General features: G+C 45.5%; 2 protein-coding genes across 2 annotated transcripts; one reads left to right on the top strand and one right to left on the bottom strand.

Moving 5' to 3' along the window:
• Positions 1-1,414: 1,414 nt before the first annotated feature.
• Positions 1,415-5,822, top strand: HVCN1 (hydrogen voltage gated channel 1). Its single transcript, XM_009989000.2, has 5 exons — positions 1,415-1,640; positions 2,203-2,307; positions 2,789-3,020; positions 5,028-5,140; positions 5,468-5,822. Exons 1-5 carry the CDS (start codon positions 1,437-1,439, stop codon positions 5,531-5,533), a joined length of 720 nt encoding a protein of 239 aa, XP_009987302.1. The 5' UTR covers positions 1,415-1,436; the 3' UTR covers positions 5,534-5,822.
• Positions 5,823-5,934: 112 nt separating this feature from the next.
• TCTN1 (tectonic family member 1) lies at positions 5,935-21,027 on the bottom strand. The gene is made up of 15 exons (XM_086623671.1): positions 20,859-21,027; positions 19,445-19,565; positions 17,243-17,373; positions 16,322-16,488; positions 15,854-15,941; positions 14,854-14,963; positions 11,831-11,851; positions 11,287-11,412; positions 10,176-10,301; positions 9,711-9,793; positions 9,221-9,361; positions 8,785-8,941; positions 7,664-7,789; positions 7,176-7,320; positions 5,935-6,273 (listed from the first exon to the last, which is right to left on the bottom strand). The coding sequence occupies exons 1-14, from the start codon at positions 21,025-21,027 to the stop codon at positions 7,177-7,179; spliced, it is 1,710 nt and encodes a 569-aa protein (XP_086479797.1). The 3' UTR covers positions 5,935-6,273; position 7,176.
• Between the last annotated feature and the right edge of the window lie 776 nt (positions 21,028-21,803).

Genomic DNA, 21,803 nt, shown 5'->3' with positions numbered 1-21,803 from the left:
TCCTGGTCGCTCCATCCACCGGTGACGGCTCCAGGCTCCGCGGCCGGAGCGAGCCCCGAGTACGCCCCGCGAGGGGCCGGGGCGCCCGGGGCAGCTCCCCGCGGGGCTCCGGTGGGCTCCGCTCAGCCGCCGACGGCTGGGAACAAAGGTGGTGCCGCCGTGATGGCAGCGTGGGGCCGTCTCCGTCCCCTACAGCGGGTGACCAGGTGGCCCAGAGCCCGTGTGCCTTCCAAGAGCCGCCGTGAGCGGATCCCGCCGGGACCTCCGCTTGCAGGGAGGGGAGGGAGGGCGACCCGGGGGCACGGACAGACCCACGGCAGCTCCAGTGGGCCAAGAGTGGCTCACGCTGAGCCCCCGGTCAGCTTTGGCCAAGGATGGATGCGTGCAGAGCCCCGCCGGGGATGGGGATGCGGTTGTCTGCTGGTGGCAGGAGCGGCTGTCGGAGGGTCTGTGGGCCGGGTGGTCTTGCTGGGTTGCCCGAGGAGGAAGGGTGAGCTGGTGGGGCTGCAATGGGGAATGTGAGAGTTGGCACAGAGGGAGCCTCTCCCGCAGCCGTTCTCAGCGCCGAGCTGCAAGTGGGATCGTCTGCAGGTTTGGGGTTGGTCCTGCCCCTTGCTGGGTGCCCACAGGGACGGCCCGAAGCCGTCCGAGGCCTCAGGGATGCCTGAGGGTGAGGTCAGGATGAAAGGAGAGCGGTCACCCGCTTATTTTGCCTTCGAAGGCTGAAAAAATGGGAACCTCTGATGTGAGGGAAGGGAAATTATGTTGTTCTTCAGCTTGGTAGCGTGGCTGGAGGATGAGGATGCCCTGGTTGGCCCAGGGGCAGCTGGGCTGCAGTCGCAGCCACCTGAAGGGACGAGGGCAGCAGAAGGTTTGTCTTGGACCTGGCGCTAACAGCAGCCTGTGCTGGCATGTTGGGCATAAAAGAGCTAATGAAGGAGAGTAAATCACCTGCTTCCACCTTCTGACTGGTAACTTCCATCAATCAGTGTCTAACAGGAACACAATGGCCCTTTCCAACTGGGAAGGGGCAGCTGCTGCCTCTTGCATCACAAGATGTGAGATAGGGCTGGTGTTTTTTTCTCCTGTAATTGATGCTTTGTTTTGAGATGTTTGGAAACGCCTCTCGAGGAAGTTTCTTGTTCTAGAGCAGCACAATGGGGTGCGAAGAGCACTGGGGAGGGTGGCCGGGGCTCCGTGTCGCACCGTGGGAGGTGATGCAAAACACGCGGCACCACCGTTAAGCAATTTCCCGTCAGCGGGGCCCGTCCACGCCACCCAACTGTCTGCGTCTGAACGAAACATCACGCTCTTGTCACGCTCACTGTGGTGAAACGGGGGAGTTTTGGCATCCTCAGTTGGCCCTGAGCAGGGTGGTGACGCTTTGCTCTTCTCCCTCAGGCGTTGGCAGGGTGATGCCAGCTTGATCCAGAGCCATGTCCAGGTACCTGAAGCACTTCACAGTGGTGGGGGACAACCCCGTGCAGTGGAGCAACGACTATCAGAAATGGGAGGAGGAGGAGGAGGCTGGGGAGAATGGGGAGAAGCAGCCGGATTCGGAGATCAAGCTGGAGCCCACCAGGAGCCGCGTCTCCTTCCAGGACATGATGAAAAAGCTCTTCAGCTCCCACAGGTTTCAGGTGAGGCAGAAGAAACCCAGGCCAGAGGGAGATGAGGATGAGACTTGGCCAAAGGTGCTTGTGGCAGCAGAACTGATGCGGGACAGAGCTCAGGGTGGGCTGGGAGCAGCGCTGAGCTCGTGAGCGCTCGCGGCGCCCGTGAGAGCGGCTGCTGCCTCCGAGCTGAGCCATCCTGTCGGAAACAAGCCGCTCCGCAGTGGGCGCAGATGTTTCCTGAGCGGCGACAAGCCTCGGTGCACACTCGTCATGGCACGGGTGGAGGCATGTACTCTGCCCCGGATCGAGCTCCCCGAGACCCCCCACGCAAAGCGGTGGGACACGGCTGGGTTTGATGGGGAGCCGAGTGGTTTTGTATGAGCGAGACTTTGCAGGAATAACTCAGCGACCAGGGGCTGCGGGAGTGGGAGTCCTGAGTGGGAGCAACAGAAAGGTCCATGAAATAGAACCAACCAAATCGGGGGTGCAGGGTGTTGGGGTGTCTTTAGCTGAAGGCTGCATCGGCTCCTCTTGCCCATCTGTCTGCACTGGGAGAGGATTCACATGGATTCTTCTCCTCCAACAGATCCTGGTTGTCTGCTTGGTCATCCTGGATGCCTTGTTGGTCCTCGGGGAATTGCTTATGGACTTGAAAATCATCCATCCAGACAAATATAATATAACCCCAAAGGTAAAATGCAGAGAAGTATCAGTGGGAACTGCTGTCTCCCACTCTTTGGTGGTTCGAAGCCCACTAGATAGGACGACTGGGCAGGCAGGACCTGGACCTTCAGCCTTGCCGAGCCGGCAGTTGCAGGCACATGGATGAAGGTGTCTCAGGGGCTCCTGTGACAGCCCTGCGGTGTGCAGGGCCGAACTGGCTCGGCTCATCCTGATCCATGCAGTAGCTTCGTGTTTCCTTGGGCTGCAGCAGAGCTGAATCGCTCTTGCCACCCTTCTCCTGGTCGTCTTCACACCTCCTGGTCCAGCTTACCCAAAGCCCCTGGCTGCCCAGCCATGCTCGCTCTGGTTGTCCTCTGGAGCAGAAGAAAAGTCTCCAGCTCTCCTCCTCATCATCGAGTCAGATCTGAGCAGTGGAGGTTTCCAGCCTGCCCCACTCATGTGCATGCAGGAGGGGTTCCTGGCCCTAAACTTTTGCTGTCTTTTCCCAGGTTTTCCACTACCTCTCCCTTTCCATTTTAACCATCTTCCTGGTTGAGGTGGGGTTTAAAGTCTTCATCTACCGCCGGGAGTTCTTCCACCACAAGTTCGAAGTGCTGGACGGGATCGTCGTCGTCGTCTCGTTCATCCTGGATGTCGTCCTCGTCTTCCGGGAGCACGAGTTTGAAGCTGTCGGGCTCCTGATCCTCCTGCGGCTGTGGCGCGTGGCCAGGATTATCAACGGTGGGTGTGCGCCACCGGTCGGGAGCTTTCCCTCGTGCAGGGCTGGATTTGTCGACCTCACCTGAATGACCTGGGGTGGGTCACGTCTTTGTTCCCTTCTCAAAGCCATCTGCAAGACACCAGGGTCTTGCTCTCCCAGCCAGCTCAGAGTTTCGCCTGTGTGGTTTTCACTGCTGGAGTGTGGCCTTAATTAGGCTGTAATTTCTCCAGAGCCCCAAAAATCTGCTGCTTGTGTTGGTGCGATGCCTCGGTGACAGGGGCACGGCAGCTGGCCCGGGCCAGTGGAGGTGCCCAGCTCTAGCATGGCAGCATTGGGCACATTCCTCTAAAAACAACCCGTAATCTGTCCTGGCATCTCTCCATCCGGGAGGGGGATGGCTCGTGTCTGAAGCTTGCTGCAGCAGAGTAGGTTTTATTGCTCGGATGTTCTGCTGGGGCTCTGTCATCCTCTCCAGGGGTGCTGCAGGGAACGTCCTGATCTCACTCTGGACTTTTCTGGCTTGGATTCTAAGGGTTTACCATAAAAAGTGGAATATAAAATATCCCCAAATCAGACTTTTCTGACTCTACTGTTGTAATTGTGAATTGTTGTAGATTCAGACACTTTTGAAACAAGTCTCTGGAGACATTTTCTTCCTTCTCGGGGAAGGAATTTTGGGATTCAAAAAAATGCGGCAGTGAGACTGTCCCTAATTCCTGCGTGAAACCTCTGCCCAAGTGCTGTTCTGTGCCTGCCAGTGCACTTTTGGAGAGTGCTTGGTACTTGATGCAACTGTAAGTCTTGTTGGTGGATTAAAAGGGAGGGATGGCTGGGAGGCATCCATCACCTGAAGCCCTCTGTTGCCATTTTGATGGGGGGAGCGTGCCTGATTGGCAGCAGTGGCTGGGAAAAGGGAAGATGTGAGAGCAGCTTGTGGCTCTTCTGAGTTCAGAGTGAAAGTCAGAGAGAAACCAGACTCCTATGCAGCTGCATGAGCTGTGGAACCTCGGTGTCTCTTAGCACGCTGTTTTACAGCAGAAAACCAGTACTGCATTTACAAGTAAATCTCCTTATCCTTGGGTGCTTCTGGTTTCCCCCCTCCCTGAGTTTCTCACCGCTTGGAGCAACAGAGGGGATAATCAGAACGTGCCCCGGGCTCTGGGTGCTGTGCTAAGGCAGGGCACGGTTCGCTGCCTTCGGTCACCGTTGGCTGCGAAGGGACCGGGTTACAGGCAGGTGGGGACTGTTTGGTGTTATCAATGCAAATAAGCAGCACCGCTGCTTTGTCTCAGAGAAATGAACCCCCAAACCTGCTGCCCGAGGAGCACGGGCACGCATCGCTGCCTGCCTTCCTGCACGCTGTTCCGACAACAGCCGGGGGAGAGCTCTGCCAGGAAGAACGTGATGTTCCCGATGCTCTTACCAAGAGGTGGTTTGTTGGGTTTTTTTTCGCCCTTAGAAAAGGGCGAGAAGAAGGTGCCTGTAGCGTGGGGGCTGAGTTCACATGTAATAACCAACGATACCTCGGTAGAGAAGTGACGCCCCCGCTGTAAGGAGCAGCTGCGTGCCCGTACTGCAGCCAGAACCTTAAGGAGCTGATGCTGTGCCACCTCCCGTTGTGGGGGCAGGACAGGAGCCGTGTGCCCCAGGCTGTGCTGGCAGAGCAAGGCTCTAACAAACCAGCTAAAAGGCAGCCCCCCCGACAACAAAGCTGCCAGTTATATCCCCCCAGGCTCTGCCAAGGGAGCAGCAGATTAAATTCAGGGTTTGAATGACAGCCTGATTAATTCAGCTCAGAGGCCAGGCTGCCCCTTCCCAGCAGAGTGTGGGTATCTGAATCCCTGGGGTGGCTAATTGAAAACCCTCCTCATTAAGAAGAGCACTTGGGAAGGGTGGTTTGAAGATGACAGAACCAAAGCTCGAGAGGAACACATTTAGCTCCTCAAGTACAGACCCTGTGTACTGTTAACCTCCTGCTAGCGGCTGTTTTACACTGTAAAACGAATCCACTGTGAATTGTTTCACAGGAATCATCTTATCGGTGAAGACCCGCTCTGAACAACAAGTGTCCAAGCTAAAGCAAGTGAACCTGAAACTCGCCACAAGGGTCCAACAACTGGAACACAGCTGCGTGGAGAAGGTAAGAAAACACTTTTAATTTAAACAAGGTTTACCTGCTGGCTGCTCCCCAGGACAAGCTGGGCAAGGTTGCCACTGCCAGCTTGGTTTTCTTATCAGACAGGGGTGGGGTGAGGTGGGCTGAAGAGCCACAGCCCTGCCTGTCCTGCGCTTCCCTGGGCTGTTCTCTCGCAAAGGAACGACGGCTTCCTCTGTCCTACTTACTTTAGCCGGGTCGTCCTGTTTCACTGCTGTGAGATACCTTAAAATAGTTTCCCAGGCTCCCACGGATCTTCCCACTGCTGAAATGGAAGAGCTATATTAATGATTCGACTTTTGTCTCCAACAGGAACAAGAAATTGAGAGGCTTAACAAGATATTAAAACAGCACGGACTCATCAGCGAGCTAAAATAGGGGAGCAGTTTTCTGAGGTGGGAAGGTCTGCCCTGGAGAGTGCAGTGTTGAAACCTACCAGTTTGACCTAAAAAGTTTTCCTGTCTCTTTGCTTTCTCCTGTATAGTGTTGTCTATAAACATTTTCTAATTGACCACACTTTGATTAGATCTTGGGATTGCAAAAATGGTTTTGCTGGAAAATTATTCACGCGTACTCCCTGTAAACAGTGATTTCGTAAGGCCTTTCTTGTACAGTTGTGCAGCCAAAACTGCAAAATAATTTAATAAAGACACATCTTTACAAGCTATACATCCATCAAAGTACCATTTATTTTAAATAATTGCATTTTTTTTGTGATAACGTTCTTTGTTTGCAACATCTTTTAGAATCATGCAGTACAAATTATAAGAATTCAGGCTGAAAAGGTCATTTCTTCTCTACGAGCTGACCATTCATCATTAGTACATCCCTTCTTTGCCAGCCATTCTTTTCATGTTGTTGGTAGTCTCCTCATTGCTGTTGCTGCTTGTGCCACTTTGTTATTTATATAACGTTCATCTCAAGAATACCAACATACCACTCCTTTAGTTGACAGTGAAATCAGCACCAAAATACAGGCAGACATGTGCCATCTTACGTCAAACAATGCCTCGTTCTCTGCAGCAAATTTGAGTTCTGATACTGCCTGTTCTCTCTTCTTCCATTTTAAGTGCTCGTTTGTGGCTCGCTGGGCTACAAAGTTCCTTCTGCTTCCACAGCTCATAAATCAACACATTAAAAGAATTAGAATATGTAAGAACAGATGTAGGTGAGTGGACTGCTGGGAACAGTTAGACTCCAGAAAAGCCATTAGAAAGCATATTCTGAAGGACCAGGCTGGTGTTTGAACACAATGTGAACTTTTTCAGGTACCAGAAGGTCCCTGCGGTGACACTATTTTATAGTTGAACAGTAAGATTCAATAAGTGGGAATTTTGAAAGGTGTTGACTGTAGCAGGAGTCTCCAATTGATTTCAACGACAGTCAGCTGGAAGGGTCATTGAGCTTTTCTGAAAGCATAACTTAACTGTTCAGATTTTTAAAGAAAGGTAATTAATTAGTGCTTTGGGAAAAATAGCTAGAAATACGTGGCCTGTTCATCTATGAAAACAGATAAAGCAGAGGCCTTATCTAATAGCACATGATTACTTTAATTAACAATCTAGCTCTGCTGTTCACAGAATAATGAAGCCTACTTTCCTTTGGAGCTGTATTGTGTCCCTGTATTATGTCCCTGTGTCCCTTCCCCTCCTGCCTCCACGCTGCCGGGCAGGCACCTCGGACCAGCCCTACTTCAGAGCACTGATGTGCTGGAAGGCTGGTGGCTGTACGTGTGCTGGCTGGCCAGCTAGAGCCACCATCAAGTTCATGCTGAAACCTTTTTTTCCTCTAAGCAAAGGTATAATTGGAAACTTTCCACTTAATGTGTTTTTTTTTCTGCCCTGAAGCTTCTGAGAACCCTCACAAGGCCTCACTCTTTCTCTCTTGGCCAATTTTAACCCAGTGTGTCTACAACTTAGAAGAAACCGATGGCCCATCACAGTGACTGGATAAACCTCACTTCTTTAGGAAGTGGACTGAAAATCAGAAAAAGCAGATTTTTTTTTTGATGTATACTTACCTCAGACAAATGGAAAGAAAAAATCAAAGGGTAACTTGGCATTAATAGTGGGCCAAGCTTTATAGCCTGGCTCTGCAGGTGAAGAAATGTCAGTGAAAACAACAGAACTTGTTACAGGAATAGTCCTTTCCCTTCCTGAGGGAAGCTGCAATGAAAATACAAATGGTCATTAGCTTCACTCTTTTCTTTGTACAGCTGCTTTGTTTGGGCTGAGTTGTATTTTCAGCTGTTATTTGTAAAAACTTTTTTTTTTCATATACAGTTCCATGTTTCTTTTGATGAATGATGTAGAGATTTTTATTGAAGTGTGTTTTGGCAAGCGGCCCACAGTCGTGTTTGAGTTGGAACAGAAACCACTGAGAGTAACACGTTCCAATATGAAGTGCTACCTTTAGATAAAGAGGTTAACTGGGTCACTGTCGCACAGCTGATACCTGAGCAAAACGAGCCATTCTTTTTGTGTTAAATCCTGTAATTTAATTACATACCTGCTTCAAGGTGGTGGTAGTGATTGTTGCTGTAACGTTCACTATTCTGGCTTGTGGATTGACTAGGGATCCATATTTAGTCCACTTCACTTCTATTTCAAGTGATACTGGTATTTGGCACGAGCTCTGAAAAGCATTATAAATTCTGTCATTGTCTGACTTGTACAGAAGCAATCACATTAATTATTCATCTTATTAACCTGGCAGAAAGCCCTCAGCAAACTCGCTCCGGGAGGTTACCAGAGCAGCTGGGCCATGCCTCTGCCCTGGACTGCTGCCTGTGCAGGCACTTCCAGCCATGGCTCAAGGGTGTCCCTGCAGTTTCTCCACAGGTGAGAAGCCAATTCCGTAACCACACTTCAGGCAGGACTGTTCTGCCTGAGCAGGGCAGGACTTTGGCTTTTAGCAGTAGTGCTGAGCTGGCTCATTTTAGTAGGAAGACTTCTTTCAGTAATACTGCTGGGACAGTAGAAAATTCTTAACTCAGCCAGCGCAGAATTTTGAAACCTACAATCTTAAGTATTTTTAGGTATTTCTTCTTGAACTGTCAAGTTTCTGTTTACAGAAATTCACTGTTTAGTTGCAAAAGCGTGCAAGAAACCTATATACAAGCTGTCTTCGAGGGGGGTGCTGTCATTCAGGATGTGCCAAGCAACGCTGCCTACGACCAACAGCAGGGAGGAGAAGGGCTAGTACAGAAGATGGTAAGAATAAGTGTAGAGTTTGGGTCACTCAAGTCAACAGTTTCTGTTCTTTAAAGCGTTCTTGCCATCTTACCCTAAACTGGAGAAATCAGAAACACTGATTCTGTTACTTCGCTCTTTCAACCTTACCTCTGGTGCTTCATCCCATCTGAAGAGCAAGACTCTCAAACTGTGGAACACATCTTGTACCTAACGTGTTGTCCTGATCCATAACTGGGGTGCCTGGATACCAGCTTGATTAACAATAAACCCTGTCTTCTATTCCTCATTTGTGAATATTCCAGGACTTTTCTCCAGATTGTTTCTGCATTTTTTTTCCCCCCATAGTTCTGAGAAACCTAAGCTGATGCTGCAGTACAGGTACTGATTTCAGGAGAGAGGACAGCGAGGGGGTAGGGGTAGTGGTGTAACTTTCACCTGTTCTGAGATGTGGAGGTGAGTTATCGGCACCCAGTCGAGCACATTCTGGGCTTGAGAATTTCCAAAAGAGGCCACATATTCAGGAAAGCTTTGTCCCTTCAGTAAATCCAGGAGGGTCTGAGTCAAAGGCTGGCATTTCATAGCTGCAGTAATTCTTCCAGAAAAAAAAAAAAAAAAGAATTAAAGCAAAATCCATTGGTTTGGCACAGTAATAATTTCTCCTTGCTCTCATGCACTGTTCAAGCCTTCTGGCTACAGTTGCTAATGTACACAATTTTTTCAAGAGAAAGATCATTGTTAATTAAACGACATTTTTAATAATTAAATAATCCAACAGCAGTATAAATGTCCCAGGACCTGAACAGATCCTAATGGAAAGGGTTGTCAGAGTGTTAAAAGCACTAAATAAAATTTAAAAAAAATGTCCTCTTACCGTAACTTGCAGCCTGATATCATGTTATAACCAAATAATATCGGGGTTCTGGCTCCCTGTGCTGCCAGACAGTCCTGGTTGGATGTGCTTTGCAGAATGGTGAGTTGACTGTATTTGTTAGTGCTCTGAATGATGCCAGATGTAACACACAGTTAAAGGGAAATTCAATACTTGATGTAAATCTTGAAGAAAGAATCCTTAATCATATCCTTAAAATATATCTGAAAATGCCATAATAGCTCGAGACTCCTCTTACACTGTGAAGAAGCACCAGAGTGTACAACGAAGGGCTAAATCTACCCCACTAAAAAGTCCCAGGGGATTGCAGTCAGGTATGAGTCATTCTCTACTTCTAAAACCCAGCCAAAAAAAACACGCTTTTGCTTTTGGTAAAGAACAGATACATTTTATAGATGTCCATGCTAGAAAATGTTTGCCAAGATGGACCAGAATGAGAGCTACACAGAAACTTTCAGCAAGGAAAGGATATCCATGTGTCCGGAAGCCCGCTCTTACGGGCAGTCCAACAACATAACCAGGATTACCACTGAGAGGAACTGGCTGTGTATTTATCTGCAACACAAACGTACAGTATTAGCTCTTATCCTGTACTGAAATGGTTGGAAAACACAGAAATATTTCACTTATTTTAGGATTGTTAACTGCCTTCGACTGTGATAGCAGTAAGATTGCTCTAAGATTCGAACGGTTCCCCAACACTGGGGCAGGCTTGGCTTCTGCTGGATACAGTTATACAGAGTCACAAGATGATCTTCTAAATGGGAAAAGTAGACTTTGGAGGCCTTTATTGCCCAGTTCTGAAATGCTGCCTCATTTGTGTATCCAGGGCAAGTTACGTTTTACCTTGCTGCTAACAACTGTTCCGATTCAAGTTTAATAAGTTTTGTAATTAAATGTCTTTCAACGAGCCATCCGTAACGTCTCCAGCAGTTACCTGAGTAAAGCTGATTTCAAAGCTCTGCTGTATTGAAAGTGCTTCTTTGTTAATTGCCCCCAAGACAAAAGCAGCAGCTGCTTCTATTATTTCTCCTGACTCTGTGTATGTGATGTGATAACTCACCTGAAAATTAAGCATTTTACATATTAGAACACATACATAAGCATATGAAACTAGGAAAAAAAGGAATTTAAAACTATGGTAAGTATTGTTTTCTTTCCTCCTTAAGAAACACTCAACTAGATGGTAGAAATATACTATATCCTCGGTTGTAGGAAGGATGGGCCCAGAAAACAGGAGGAACTGAACAGCTTAGCAGGTGGTTAGTCATTTTACAATGACCAAAAGCCAAAAAGCCCTGCCTCTCTAGCCAAGGCAGCGTGTGGTTTTAGAAACTTAGGGACTGATTAGACACTTTCCCTCCAGAGGCTGATCTAGCTTTCTCCTACAAATCAAGACGCGTGCGTTGGAAATACTGCCTATTTATCTTAGTTTGTCACCTGTTTCCTGTCTGCAAAGGGAGAGTGTTTCAAGAAAAGCAAGAAAAAAGCTGCGGTCTGATCTGACAGACAGAACCATGACATTCACAAAGTCGCCGTGTCAGCAGATTTACGTGTAAAGGACACGATCGTTACCAGACCAAGCCACTGATGAGCAATGCTCAGAAATGGATCTAGGGCTGGAGGCTCTTCAAAGCTGACTTCTTGATAAACCTCTTCTAAGCACTAGCCCAATGTTCATCTATTTAAGACGAAAAGATGAGATGATTTGCACTTGGTATTCCTCTGTCTCTGCCACCACTGTGCCTGAAGTCATCTCCCAAGCATCATGTAGATTCTAAACTCATGTGGTTATGTCACATACACAGCAATAATAGAAAAGGATTTCATCCTGCCTCCTTGTTATGTTGCATATAGTTATTATTTTGTTGCAAAACTCTTTTATCCCAAAGTCAGTGTTTCTCCTGTAACATTTGCTTTGGAGATGGCACAATATACGGAAACTGGGCAAGGCCTTTCTCACATCTTCGTAATTTGTGAGTCAGAAGTGATTTGATGCATACATGCTTTCCATCAAACCTGAGGAGGAAAAGAACTGTCATACCTACCCCAAGAACTATATTTATGCACAGTTCATCCAAAATCATAGGGAGCCTGAGGACATCACTACCATTAAGTGAAGTCCGCATTCCATTCAGGGACTGGACAACTACGGACTGGACAGTAATATTAACCTGAAAAACAAATTCATGTCATTGCTGAATATTGTGTATAATCACTTTTGGCTTTTTCTGTATTATTATTTGTGACCCTTCCAGGTTCTGTTCCATAGAGACAGAAGCTAACCCTCTGAACAACTGCTGTGTTACATGTATTGCTGAAGTTCAACAAAAGGTTTTATTTTTCAGTAACTAGAGAGAGTTACTTAAAAAGAGAGAGTTTTATATGAGGGGAATGCATTAGGCTTAAATGTTTGCAGGTAGCATATTATCTTGGAATTCCTAAGTGTCATTACTGAGAGCAATGATAGTTGGGTTTTTTTTAATTTAAAGATTAAAGTCTCTGTTCTGATGAAGTCAGTGAAGAACTCTGACTATAACTCAGTAAGAATTTTCTCCCCACCTGTTCAAACTAAGTTAAAAGGATACTTACCATCTGACTTGATTTGGGCACCTAGAGGAGAAAAAAAGAACAAATTAAAACAACAGCAAAGGTATGAATGAATAGGTATGACCTACTACAAGTAGCAGTTAAGGCTTAATTGCTTTCCCTATGCAACTCTCTAGCATTACAATAACTTTTACATCATGGAAGTGATTGGATATGCACTACAGGATCCAGGCAGTGTGAAAATAATTGCTGTTCTTTGTGGCTAGTAGGCAAAATCTTACAGTCCAAGTGTCTTTCCCTGACAGGAACTGGAAAATTTCTTAGTGACTTCCATCAGTGTTCCATCAGGCCTTGCTTTGCCTACATTCCCAATAAATATACAGTTTATTCCATAAGTAGTAGATGAGTCTAGTGTTTCCCTGGGACACTCTATTTGCAACTCAGAACTAAGAAACCCTGGAAAAGTTTACTTGCATCAGAAAGGTGACCGGAGAAAGGCATCTCAGTTTGGCATGACTGTTACTGTGTGACATATCGTTTGACCTGTTGAGGCCGTCAGAGAACACTGTTCCTGTTGCAGATCTGTGCAAAACCACTCGTTCATAGACTGCCAGTTTAGGAAGTCTGCCAGGCTGTTTGCATCCAAGGAAATTAAGAGCTTTAGTTGTCCCATTCTGACAGTAATGAGTCCATAGTTTCAAGGTCTCTAACAAAGAAATGAGAAGCAAGGATCCCTCCTGTTATACAGCACAAGGACATGCACAGTTGCCCCACTGGGACATTTCCACCAAATTTTCATGGAAAGGCAGAAAGTCAGACCAAGGTCATCAATCAGGCCTGCAAAATACTTATATAGAGCACCATTTTGTCAAAAGTTTTATTTTTGAGACGTCCCAAGGAGTGTTTGATTCACATCTTTGGGAAGGGACCAAAAATTGGACTCTGACCATGACACAAGTTCTGCAGAATTACAACAGGATACAGAGACCAGTCTGCTCATCTAACGTCACGGCAGAGACCACATTCCTGTGAGCTGGAGACCCGAAGGTGATGCAGGTAAAGGCTGTCACACACTGTCACGTATTTATAGCAACATCTCGAGGTACAACTCAGCCATCGGAATGAGCTGTATGACAAAAAGGTGCCCGTAAAGATTAGACTCGTCCTTTAGGGAAGGAGCTCTTTCTGACTAGGGTTGAGGGAATGATCACAGCTCCTAAAATTCTATTTATCTGTGACTAGAGTGACGGATTATGTTTCTGTAGGTTGCTGGCAGACAGGACTCTCACTGACTCATCTTCCCACCAGCCGGGGAGGCAAGCAGGGGCAGGCAGCAGCGCGTTGCTTTGGCAGCTGCACAGTCCATGATAACCATAGGCTGAAGCATCACAACGTTCTAAGGATCTTGGCAGACAGTTCCAAACATCCCCAACGCCCCTCGGGTCTGCTAGACCAGGGCAGAGAGCAGAGACAGACTGCAACAATTACCAAGACCTTCATATCCCTCAAGTGGCACAGCCTGGCAGTGAGCGTGGGCTCCTAACGATGGGGTTTTCTGAAGGAACTGCTGAACCAGTCCTCTCACCCGGGGCTCCCAGAAAGCCCTCCTGGGTTGACGGGTTTTCACATTTCTTTTGCTGGCAGCTCCACCTGCTGGCACTGGAAGGGCTCCCTGCTCTGCCCTGTGACCTCCCTGTCCCCAGTACCAAGTCACTTTTCCGTTGTCACAGCCCATCTTCAGCTCCCTTTGGGAAGGGGAAGCTTCCTACAGACCATCTCTAGCATCTGTTCAGCCATCTCCAGTTCTTGCATCTGATCTTTCCTGAACGTCCAATGTACTTTGGGCAGAAACCTGACCTCTCCTATGCTGGGCTGTTGTAACTGGCAAACAGCACATGGGTAACGTGTTATGTACTGCTCTAGTAAGGAAAGGAAATTCATCTTTTAATTCAAAAACATTCAGCTGCTTGGAGCCTGTCCTGAGACATGCTTTTTTTTTTTTTTTTCTGGTTCTGCAGCCACCAAGAACTCTAATTTTGGGTGCACAAAGACACTCAAAGCTCTTCTGAGGCAGTTTTCTTCACCTCTCCAACAGTGGGATGAACATCTGTGAGCAATCCGTTGCTGATTTCAGTGAGGTCCTCAATGCTCAGCAGAATGATTCCACCTGTGAGAGTGTGAACTACTTAGTGGGCTTTCCTTAACTGCTGATAGCTTTGGAATCTGTGAGGAGACCAGGAGGGGGTCTTTAAGCAGTGACTCACTACAGAGTACTAATTAAATTAATTTAAATAATTACATAAATTAACAACATTTCAATGGCAGAGAACATGCTGTTTCTTGATGACCTTCAGCTTCTGGAAAAAGCTATCAGGTTAAGGTAATATGTATTTCAGTTTCAATCTTGCATGCGTGATTTCTTTGTCTTCCTGAATATCTGTAACGGGCATTTATTTATACATACGACATCATCCTCCAGTTCAAAAAGGAATGAAAAAGTAAGCTTAGCTTGGAAAAATAGCCACAGACTGGATTTGGTAGTAGGCTGGATACAAACAAATTTTCTCTCAGTGGGGTGAAGGTCATGTTCTTAAAGGAGTATAAAGAAGGATTTGCAGGTGTGTGCAATACCTCACTACTGTAAGGCTTGTAAGAAAAGCATATATGCAGAGGATTAAACCTTACAGGTTCTTCTTTAAGTACAAAGGTTTAGCAACTCTTTAAAACCCAGACTTTTTAAAATTATCCACTCTGGTAATAGCCTGCTTGGAAAAAGTTCTGAGGTGCATAAAGGCATAAAACTGCTGCCACTGCAGTAAGTGTTAGCTCAGTGACACGTGCGTGCCTCTTCACAACTGCTATTTTTGTTGGCTGAGCAGAGAGCAGTAAATGCTTCTGTTACCAAAGCTTGAAGTAGAAACATTTCCAAAGGGTTTCTGTGTAAAAGTCATAAGGATTTTTTTTTTTCCAACCCACAACTTCAAAACTCAAATAAACCGCCAAGAATTTACTTGATTCTGGAGACATAAAAAGATATGTAATATCAACAGTCGAATCATACTTACTGCTAAAATGCTGGAGTTGATATAGAACAGCATACTGACTGCTTGAATGTTGCTACATTTTTCCACACTTACTGATCTAGTGCATTTTGTAGCCTGGTTTATTAAAAACCCTGGAAAAAAGGCACAAAGTATTATTGAACGAAATTAGAGAGTAACTATGAAAAGCAGAAATAAAAAACAACATAAGAACCTCAAGTGTAAGCAAAAGTGAAAGTAAACATAACTTCTATTTCAGATAAGGTTTGATGGGAGCTATAAAGAATGACACTTTCTTAGATTCTCCAGAAATTCTACGAGACAAAATATTACTTCTTAACAATAGAAGCTTAACAAAAGCTAGAAGATTTACGACAATTTTTGCAGTCTCATAAGATTTTTTTTTTCCCTTTCCCAAGAGACTTCAGTTTTCCTATGGTCATCATCATGATTGTTATGATACCATATTTAGTAATAACAATGGGGTTTGGAAAATATAGGTGTGTGGTTGTGGTTTCTTTTTTCTTTTTTTCTTTTCCCTCTCCCTCTGCAGACTTTCAGGGAACTGTGTGAAAGGTTAAAATGTAGAGCTCAAGCCTGCAAGTCTGACTTGATTTGCATTCAGGCTGTGAAAGGAACCTCATTGTACCAAAGGGACATCTTACAAAGGTTGCCCAGTTAGGGCTTGCTTTGTGTAATACCCTCGTCCCTCATAGTGTCACCCTTGTATTATTTTATTAAACCAATTATGCCAAATAGGATGTTTTATTATTGGATAAACAAGCCATTAAAAAGACTTGAAGATTTACATATCTAACTTTGAATGTTCAACATAGATGCAACACAACTTCCAATCTATGTCTAAAAAATCCCCAGAGAAACAGAAGCTATTTGAAAAACATTTGTTCACAAATCTTTATCTGACTTTACACTTGCATGTGTGCCAACTTACTGACTGATTAAGCTCAAACCAGAGCAGAATACTCTAAAGCAAATAAACTGGGATTCAAATGCATTTTCCCACCTGCAGGATTCGCATCAGAGCACCAAGAGGAGACAACAGGACTAGGCAGCCTTAGAAACGCATCCACTGTCTGAATAGGGGCACCATACTGCCAAATAAAACAACATATTCTCAGTCCATGGAGAGTTTTAAAACATTTATATTAACCATAAATCTGAATAAAAGAAGGACTTCTTTCAATGCTGTATACTACTTTATGCATCACTTCCTAAGCCATTGCTAACAGCTTTATGTTTACAATAGCAAAACTGCTACTTATTTTTCACAGATCTTAAAAAAAATCCAGTTCACTTTTTAAGTAAGCAAACACAAAACGCTACACTTCTTGTCTTTACATTTCCATATTTAAAGACCAAAATAATGTTTCTCTTTTCCAGAAGAAACGCGATTTTTTAAAAGCAGGTGCAAACAATGTCCACTTGTTTGCATGGAACGATCAAACACTAACTGAACCATATAATGACTTACCTCATATCTATGAGTTTCGTTTGCATCAGAAGGATTTTGAGCATCTGTGTCCATGCTCCAGCTGTCAGGCCCAGCACTGAACGTGGCACTCCCAAATTGTTTAAGCAATTGATCAAAATTTTCAGAAGTAGGCATTTCAGGGGAACCGAAGGAGAGTGCTTGCTTATCTGTCAAAACGTTTTAAAGAATGAGACAACTTCTAGGATAAAAGATACAGAAATGGTATTTAGTAACCACTTTTCCTTCTGGAGTTGTTAAAGACTTGGTTACAGAAAAATATCTTTTCTTTAAGAGAAAAGATATTCTCTTTTCTTTAAGAGAAAAGCGAGGCGGGATCTTAATTCTTCATTTCACCCAGATCCATCAAAGCACAAAGTTAAGGAAAGGGGTAAGTCCCTTTCTTTCAAAATCATGGTTTCTACCAGCATCACACGTTCCAAAACAAAGACATGTCAATTAGTGTCTCCAGTTTTCATGCTAAGTATTCAGATGACTACTGCACAGTCACAATTAAATTCAGAGAACACAGAATGATCACTTGGTACTTCCCTGCAAGTTACTTCCCCGCTGGCCAAAAAGGATTTGTACCACTGGTGGCTATTACACAGTTATACTAAGGGATCGAAAAGGAATCTGTTTCCCATGAGACAACTTTAAATGGGATTTATTGGGGATGCTAATTATCTACAAAACAAAACAACACACAATTTTTTTTGCAAAAGAGAAGACTAAGCTAGAGTATGAGACATTTTAACTCCATACTTTCATACGTGAAAGGATTACAACATAAGGACTGTGAGCATACAGAATAACCAGTCTTCTGACAGGTTTAGTTACTTTTAATTTTAATCTGTTTCTGGTACCTAATGAGCTTATGAAAATAACACCACAATGCTTAATGTTGGCAACAACTCTACTTACAGTTTGTAGCATAAATGCAGAAAACACTGGGATTGACTTGTTCAATTACTTTAAATATCCTTTCTGGTGGATTTGCTTCAACATCAAGTGAATATATAGCAGCTTTCTGACTACAAAGACGACTGTCACCTCTGCAAATAATAATAGTAAAATCAATAATCCACTAGAAGTTAGTATTGACCATATTTTAAAGTTCTTTTTCTGTATTGAGGCAGCACCAAAAAAAGCACTAAAGAGATTACTCTCTTTAACACAGTTCATGTAGCAACTGTGCCTGCTTAGGTGGTTCATATTGCTTTATACTGCGTGCTTAGTAATAAAATAATTCTCCAACATGTCTTATCTAGCAGAGAAAACTGAGCTGCAACATGAAGAAAGGTAAGAGATAGGGCAGGGGGAAGGGAAGAGCCTGAGAGTAATAATATTAGAGCTAAAAGGACAAGTTGGATGGGATCCAGGTGGTGTGAGACACCACAAATGCAAGGTGCACCACGGGCTACACGCAGCTCAGAAGCATTTTTATTTATACCATGCAGTGGAAAGTATGACCTTTAGGGCAACGTGATGGCATGTAGGCCAGAAAAAAAGGTCAGTTTTGTGGATATTAGAATAACATCCACTTCAAGGGGGCAGGAAAAAGTCCTGCTTGAGATGCATGTAAAAGAAATGGCAGAGTGAGAAACAGAGAGGTGAAATTATCCATCCAGGCTAGGAAGTGTTTGTAGATGTGCCATGGGTTTATCTACAACAGCCCAGAACTGCAGCAGGCTGCACAGTGACGTGCCAGTTCATATCCTGGAGAGTACTGGTGTGTCCTACATGCCAGAAATACAAGGTGATGATCCCTGGGAAACTGGTACTTAGGCAGAGTTAGAGCAGTCAAGGACAGAGACTGCAGAAGTGAAATGACTTTTAGAAATTACTTTTTAAGCATAGAGTTAAACTTTTCCATGAGGTGAACCATTTGTTAGCAGGATCACATCATAAATCAAATACCCTTTTTCAGCTGTTTCAGAGACCACAGAGCCTTTTACTTGTGAACAGCCAAAGCCTTCCAGTAACTAACAAAATTATGCAAGTATTGACAAATCCAGATGTAAATAAGGAGATCACAATACTTGCAGTCATTGGAAATCCCATGGATCTTCATGCAAAATAAGTATTTAACACAAAAGAATTTGGAGAAAGAAACACAACTTCATTTTATGCATTTTTTTAGTTGACAAAGACAGAATAGTCACCTAAGACAATTAAAGTGTCACTCAGGAAGGCGTTGATTAGACCTTTCTGATATATATAAATATCTATAAATGGGAGCAGTAGTTATTGTGTGCAAGAACAATAAGAAACTGCAGTCTGGGATGACTGCTGATTCAAATTTCAAAGCACCAAGAATAAACCTGTGTTCAGATTGGCATAATTTATGCAGAAGGTGGGTTGAAGAGCTGTACTTAAGTGTTCTGAGAAGTCACCAAGAGATTTTTTACATTACAATCTTGAAGTAAGCTTCATTAACTCCTTTTTGAAAAGAAGAAATTGGGTGAAGGTGTTTTCAGATAAACTATCAATAGCAAAGAAACAACTATCAGTATTACTTTTTTGATATAATGTCATATATTACTGTTTGTACAGTGACAGACTGTCAGCAGGGCAACAGGCTGGGACTCTGACTTGTAGAACTAGAATCAGAATGATGCTCATGCTACTTAATTAAGCCCTGAATTGCTCAAGTTTCTAGCTGATATCATAAACCGTAATGAAAGGGGTTACTGATAAATTGCTGATCACTTTTGGAGGTGGCCAGATGGTCCCACAGGATCAGCTTGCTTAACTTCCAGGCACTGCATTATATTGATGAAACTCTGAAGATGTGCTATCCTTCCCCAGACAGAAGGCATCACCATCTAAGCACCCATAGGCAGTAGCACAATACAACAGGAGAAAAGCAAGGAGCACAAGTTTAGAAAAGAGGGAATAAGTGAATAAGGAACTGGTGTGGGAGGCCAATTTGCTGTTTTACCTGGTTGATGGCAAAAGTTTACAGGACTAGTGCTGGCAGGCCTGGTGAAAGGGCAGGCAGGAGTTAGGATGGCAGTGGGGAGAGGTGTTAGGAATTGGTAAGAGGAGAAGATAGAGCCCTTACAAACACATACAGCAAATAAACCAGGATTTTGTATTTCATACAGCCATTTATCCACTTACGTGACAACAGGAACCGAACATGTAGTGAAGAGACTGAAATCGGCCGCGCTGCAATCAGGGTCACAGCAGCAATTTACATCACACTGTGCCACCAACAGATCACAGACACACAGCTCGGCAACTGGAGGAGAGATTTAAATTAGAACTGGAACTTTACACATTACAGCATGTTCCCCAACACTTTGATTTTTCACCTCGCCTTACTTTGACAATGGTCAAAAGTCTACAGCCAAATTGATATGCTTTTTCTTTTTAAGTCACTTTTAAAAGCCATCTTTTCTGCTACTTAGCAAATCTATTTGGAACACAAGACCAAAACCAAGGGCATACTAAAATCTGATGGTGTGTTCTCTGTGAAATCAAAAAAGCAATTTAACAGGAATTTTAAAACATACTCAGCCCTGCAGAGGGAAAAAAAAAAAAGATATAAACAACGTATGTCTAGTTGTTTGAGCTTATTGGGAAAAAAAAATAATTGAGAGAGCAGTGAGATGTTTACAAGCATTGAGCATGTCCCATGGTCCAGTAATACGTTTTCCTGATGTGCCAACATAACCATAGTTGACTTCTTTGAAGTTTTTTCTCTCTGTCTTTAGATACTGTGAAACATTGTAATATACAGAAAGTAATTGCTGGAAATACTGTAAACTGTCTCAATAAAATATATTTGGCAACCTCTTAAAACATTCTTAGGTTTCAAGTTCACAAATTCAAAGAACAGATATCACTCTACCAGAGAGTTGCTGTTCTGTAATAAATCTAGACTTAAGAACACCACAGAATGAATTAAATTGAGACGAGCACTCCATAGGCAAGACGTTCACAGAGTGCTCGTTTTCCTAACTAGTGCTGCTTTTATTTCAGCTTGACTGTTGCCCATTTCTCCGCAGCCTCCTGCATGTTCTCTGACCATCTGAACAGTATCCAGGTATTTCCTGGAATCTCTGAAGTTCTGACTGTTCTGGTAGCTGAGTTGAGCACTGGAATCCTTAGCTCACCTTGTAAACAAGAGAAGTTTAAATATGGATGGTTAGATTGCAGGTTACATCTCTGAGATCAGGGGTTTAAGTCTCCTGCTTAAGGATGCATGCATCGGGACACGTTTAATTTGGCAAGTAATCTAGGGAAGCTGAGCTAATGGCCGAGCCTGCCTCTCTGCGGAGGCTGGCTGAGAAAAGGTGCTGCCAGAGAGAGGTGCTCAGAGCAGCGCCGGTAACCCCCCGGGGACCGCGGAGAGAAGCAGGGCAGCCGCTGTGCCCCAGCCCCGGGCGGCTGCACTGGGAGCCGGGGAGGGACCGAGGGTCCACTGGCGACAGGAGGCCCGAGAGAGGCGGTGAGCTGGGCTTCCCTCGGCCCGGGAAGAGCTGCCAGTGCCCCGCAGACCCCACCCCGCAGCGCCCCAGCGGGCACCCACCGTCCGTGACCGGGGCCGGCCCGCTGCGGGGCGGCGCCCGGGTCTCTGCTGGCGCCGCGGGGCCCGCCGCGCTGGCCGTGGGCTCGGGGGCGGGCTCCGCGCTCGGCTCTGCTGCCCGGAGCAGCGGCAGAAGGAGGAGGAAAGCCCCGAGCCTCAGCGCCGCCGCCATGGAAGCCACTCCCGCGCCGCCCCTAGCAACGCCGCGGTTACCAGGGAGCGCGGAGCATCACGGGAAGGGCGCGGCCCGCCCCTAACGCGGGGCATCACGGGAAACAGGAGGTCGCGGCCGCGGGGCACGACGGGAAGGGTGTTGTTCGCTGCGGACGATATGGAGGGCACCGCTGTGGTGAGGTGGCGGTGTAGTCGTGCTTGCCGCCATCTCCCGCCGCCCTCAGCAGGGAGGCCCGGGGCGAGGCCGCACGCTGGGCCTTTGCGTACACATGGCCGCTTGTGAGGCCGCCTGCGGCTGCCGCAGCCATGTCCCGCGCGGCTGCTCGCGTCACGCAGCCCCTTAGAGAGCCCCCGGGGCCGGGGCCCTGCGGTGCCGACCCGAGGGCACAGGGAAGGGTTTAGGGTGTAGCGGTGTAAGCGTTAGCCGCCCGTGTGGTTTGGGCAGAAATGCATTGGAAGGTCGTACACCAAAAAAAGTGTGGAGAATGGCCGCTTGTGAGCTGTAAAATCCTCCAGAGTCTTTTCACACCTTTGTTTTTAGTAATCTGCTTTTCTTTAATTTTTTAAGACTTACCAATTTCTCCTTTTGGAAAATGCCATGGTTCCTTAACGTGCAGTGCACATAGTCATTAATTAATCGTGTTGGTAATCTTGCAATATATACAGGTATTTTAATTTGGAAAAACTAAGCTGGAACGTGACTAAATTATCAGGGTTCATTACAGTTATCTTAGGAAATGTTAACATCCAGGCTTCAGTTTCAACCAAGAGACA

Source organism: Tauraco erythrolophus, chromosome 19 (genome assembly GCF_009769465.1).
Source record: "Tauraco erythrolophus isolate bTauEry1 chromosome 19, bTauEry1.pri, whole genome shotgun sequence".
NCBI lineage: Eukaryota > Metazoa > Chordata > Aves > Musophagiformes > Musophagidae > Tauraco > Tauraco erythrolophus.
The sequence above is the reverse complement of the archived record's forward strand: the minus strand, read 5'-3'. Positions and strand labels throughout refer to the sequence as shown.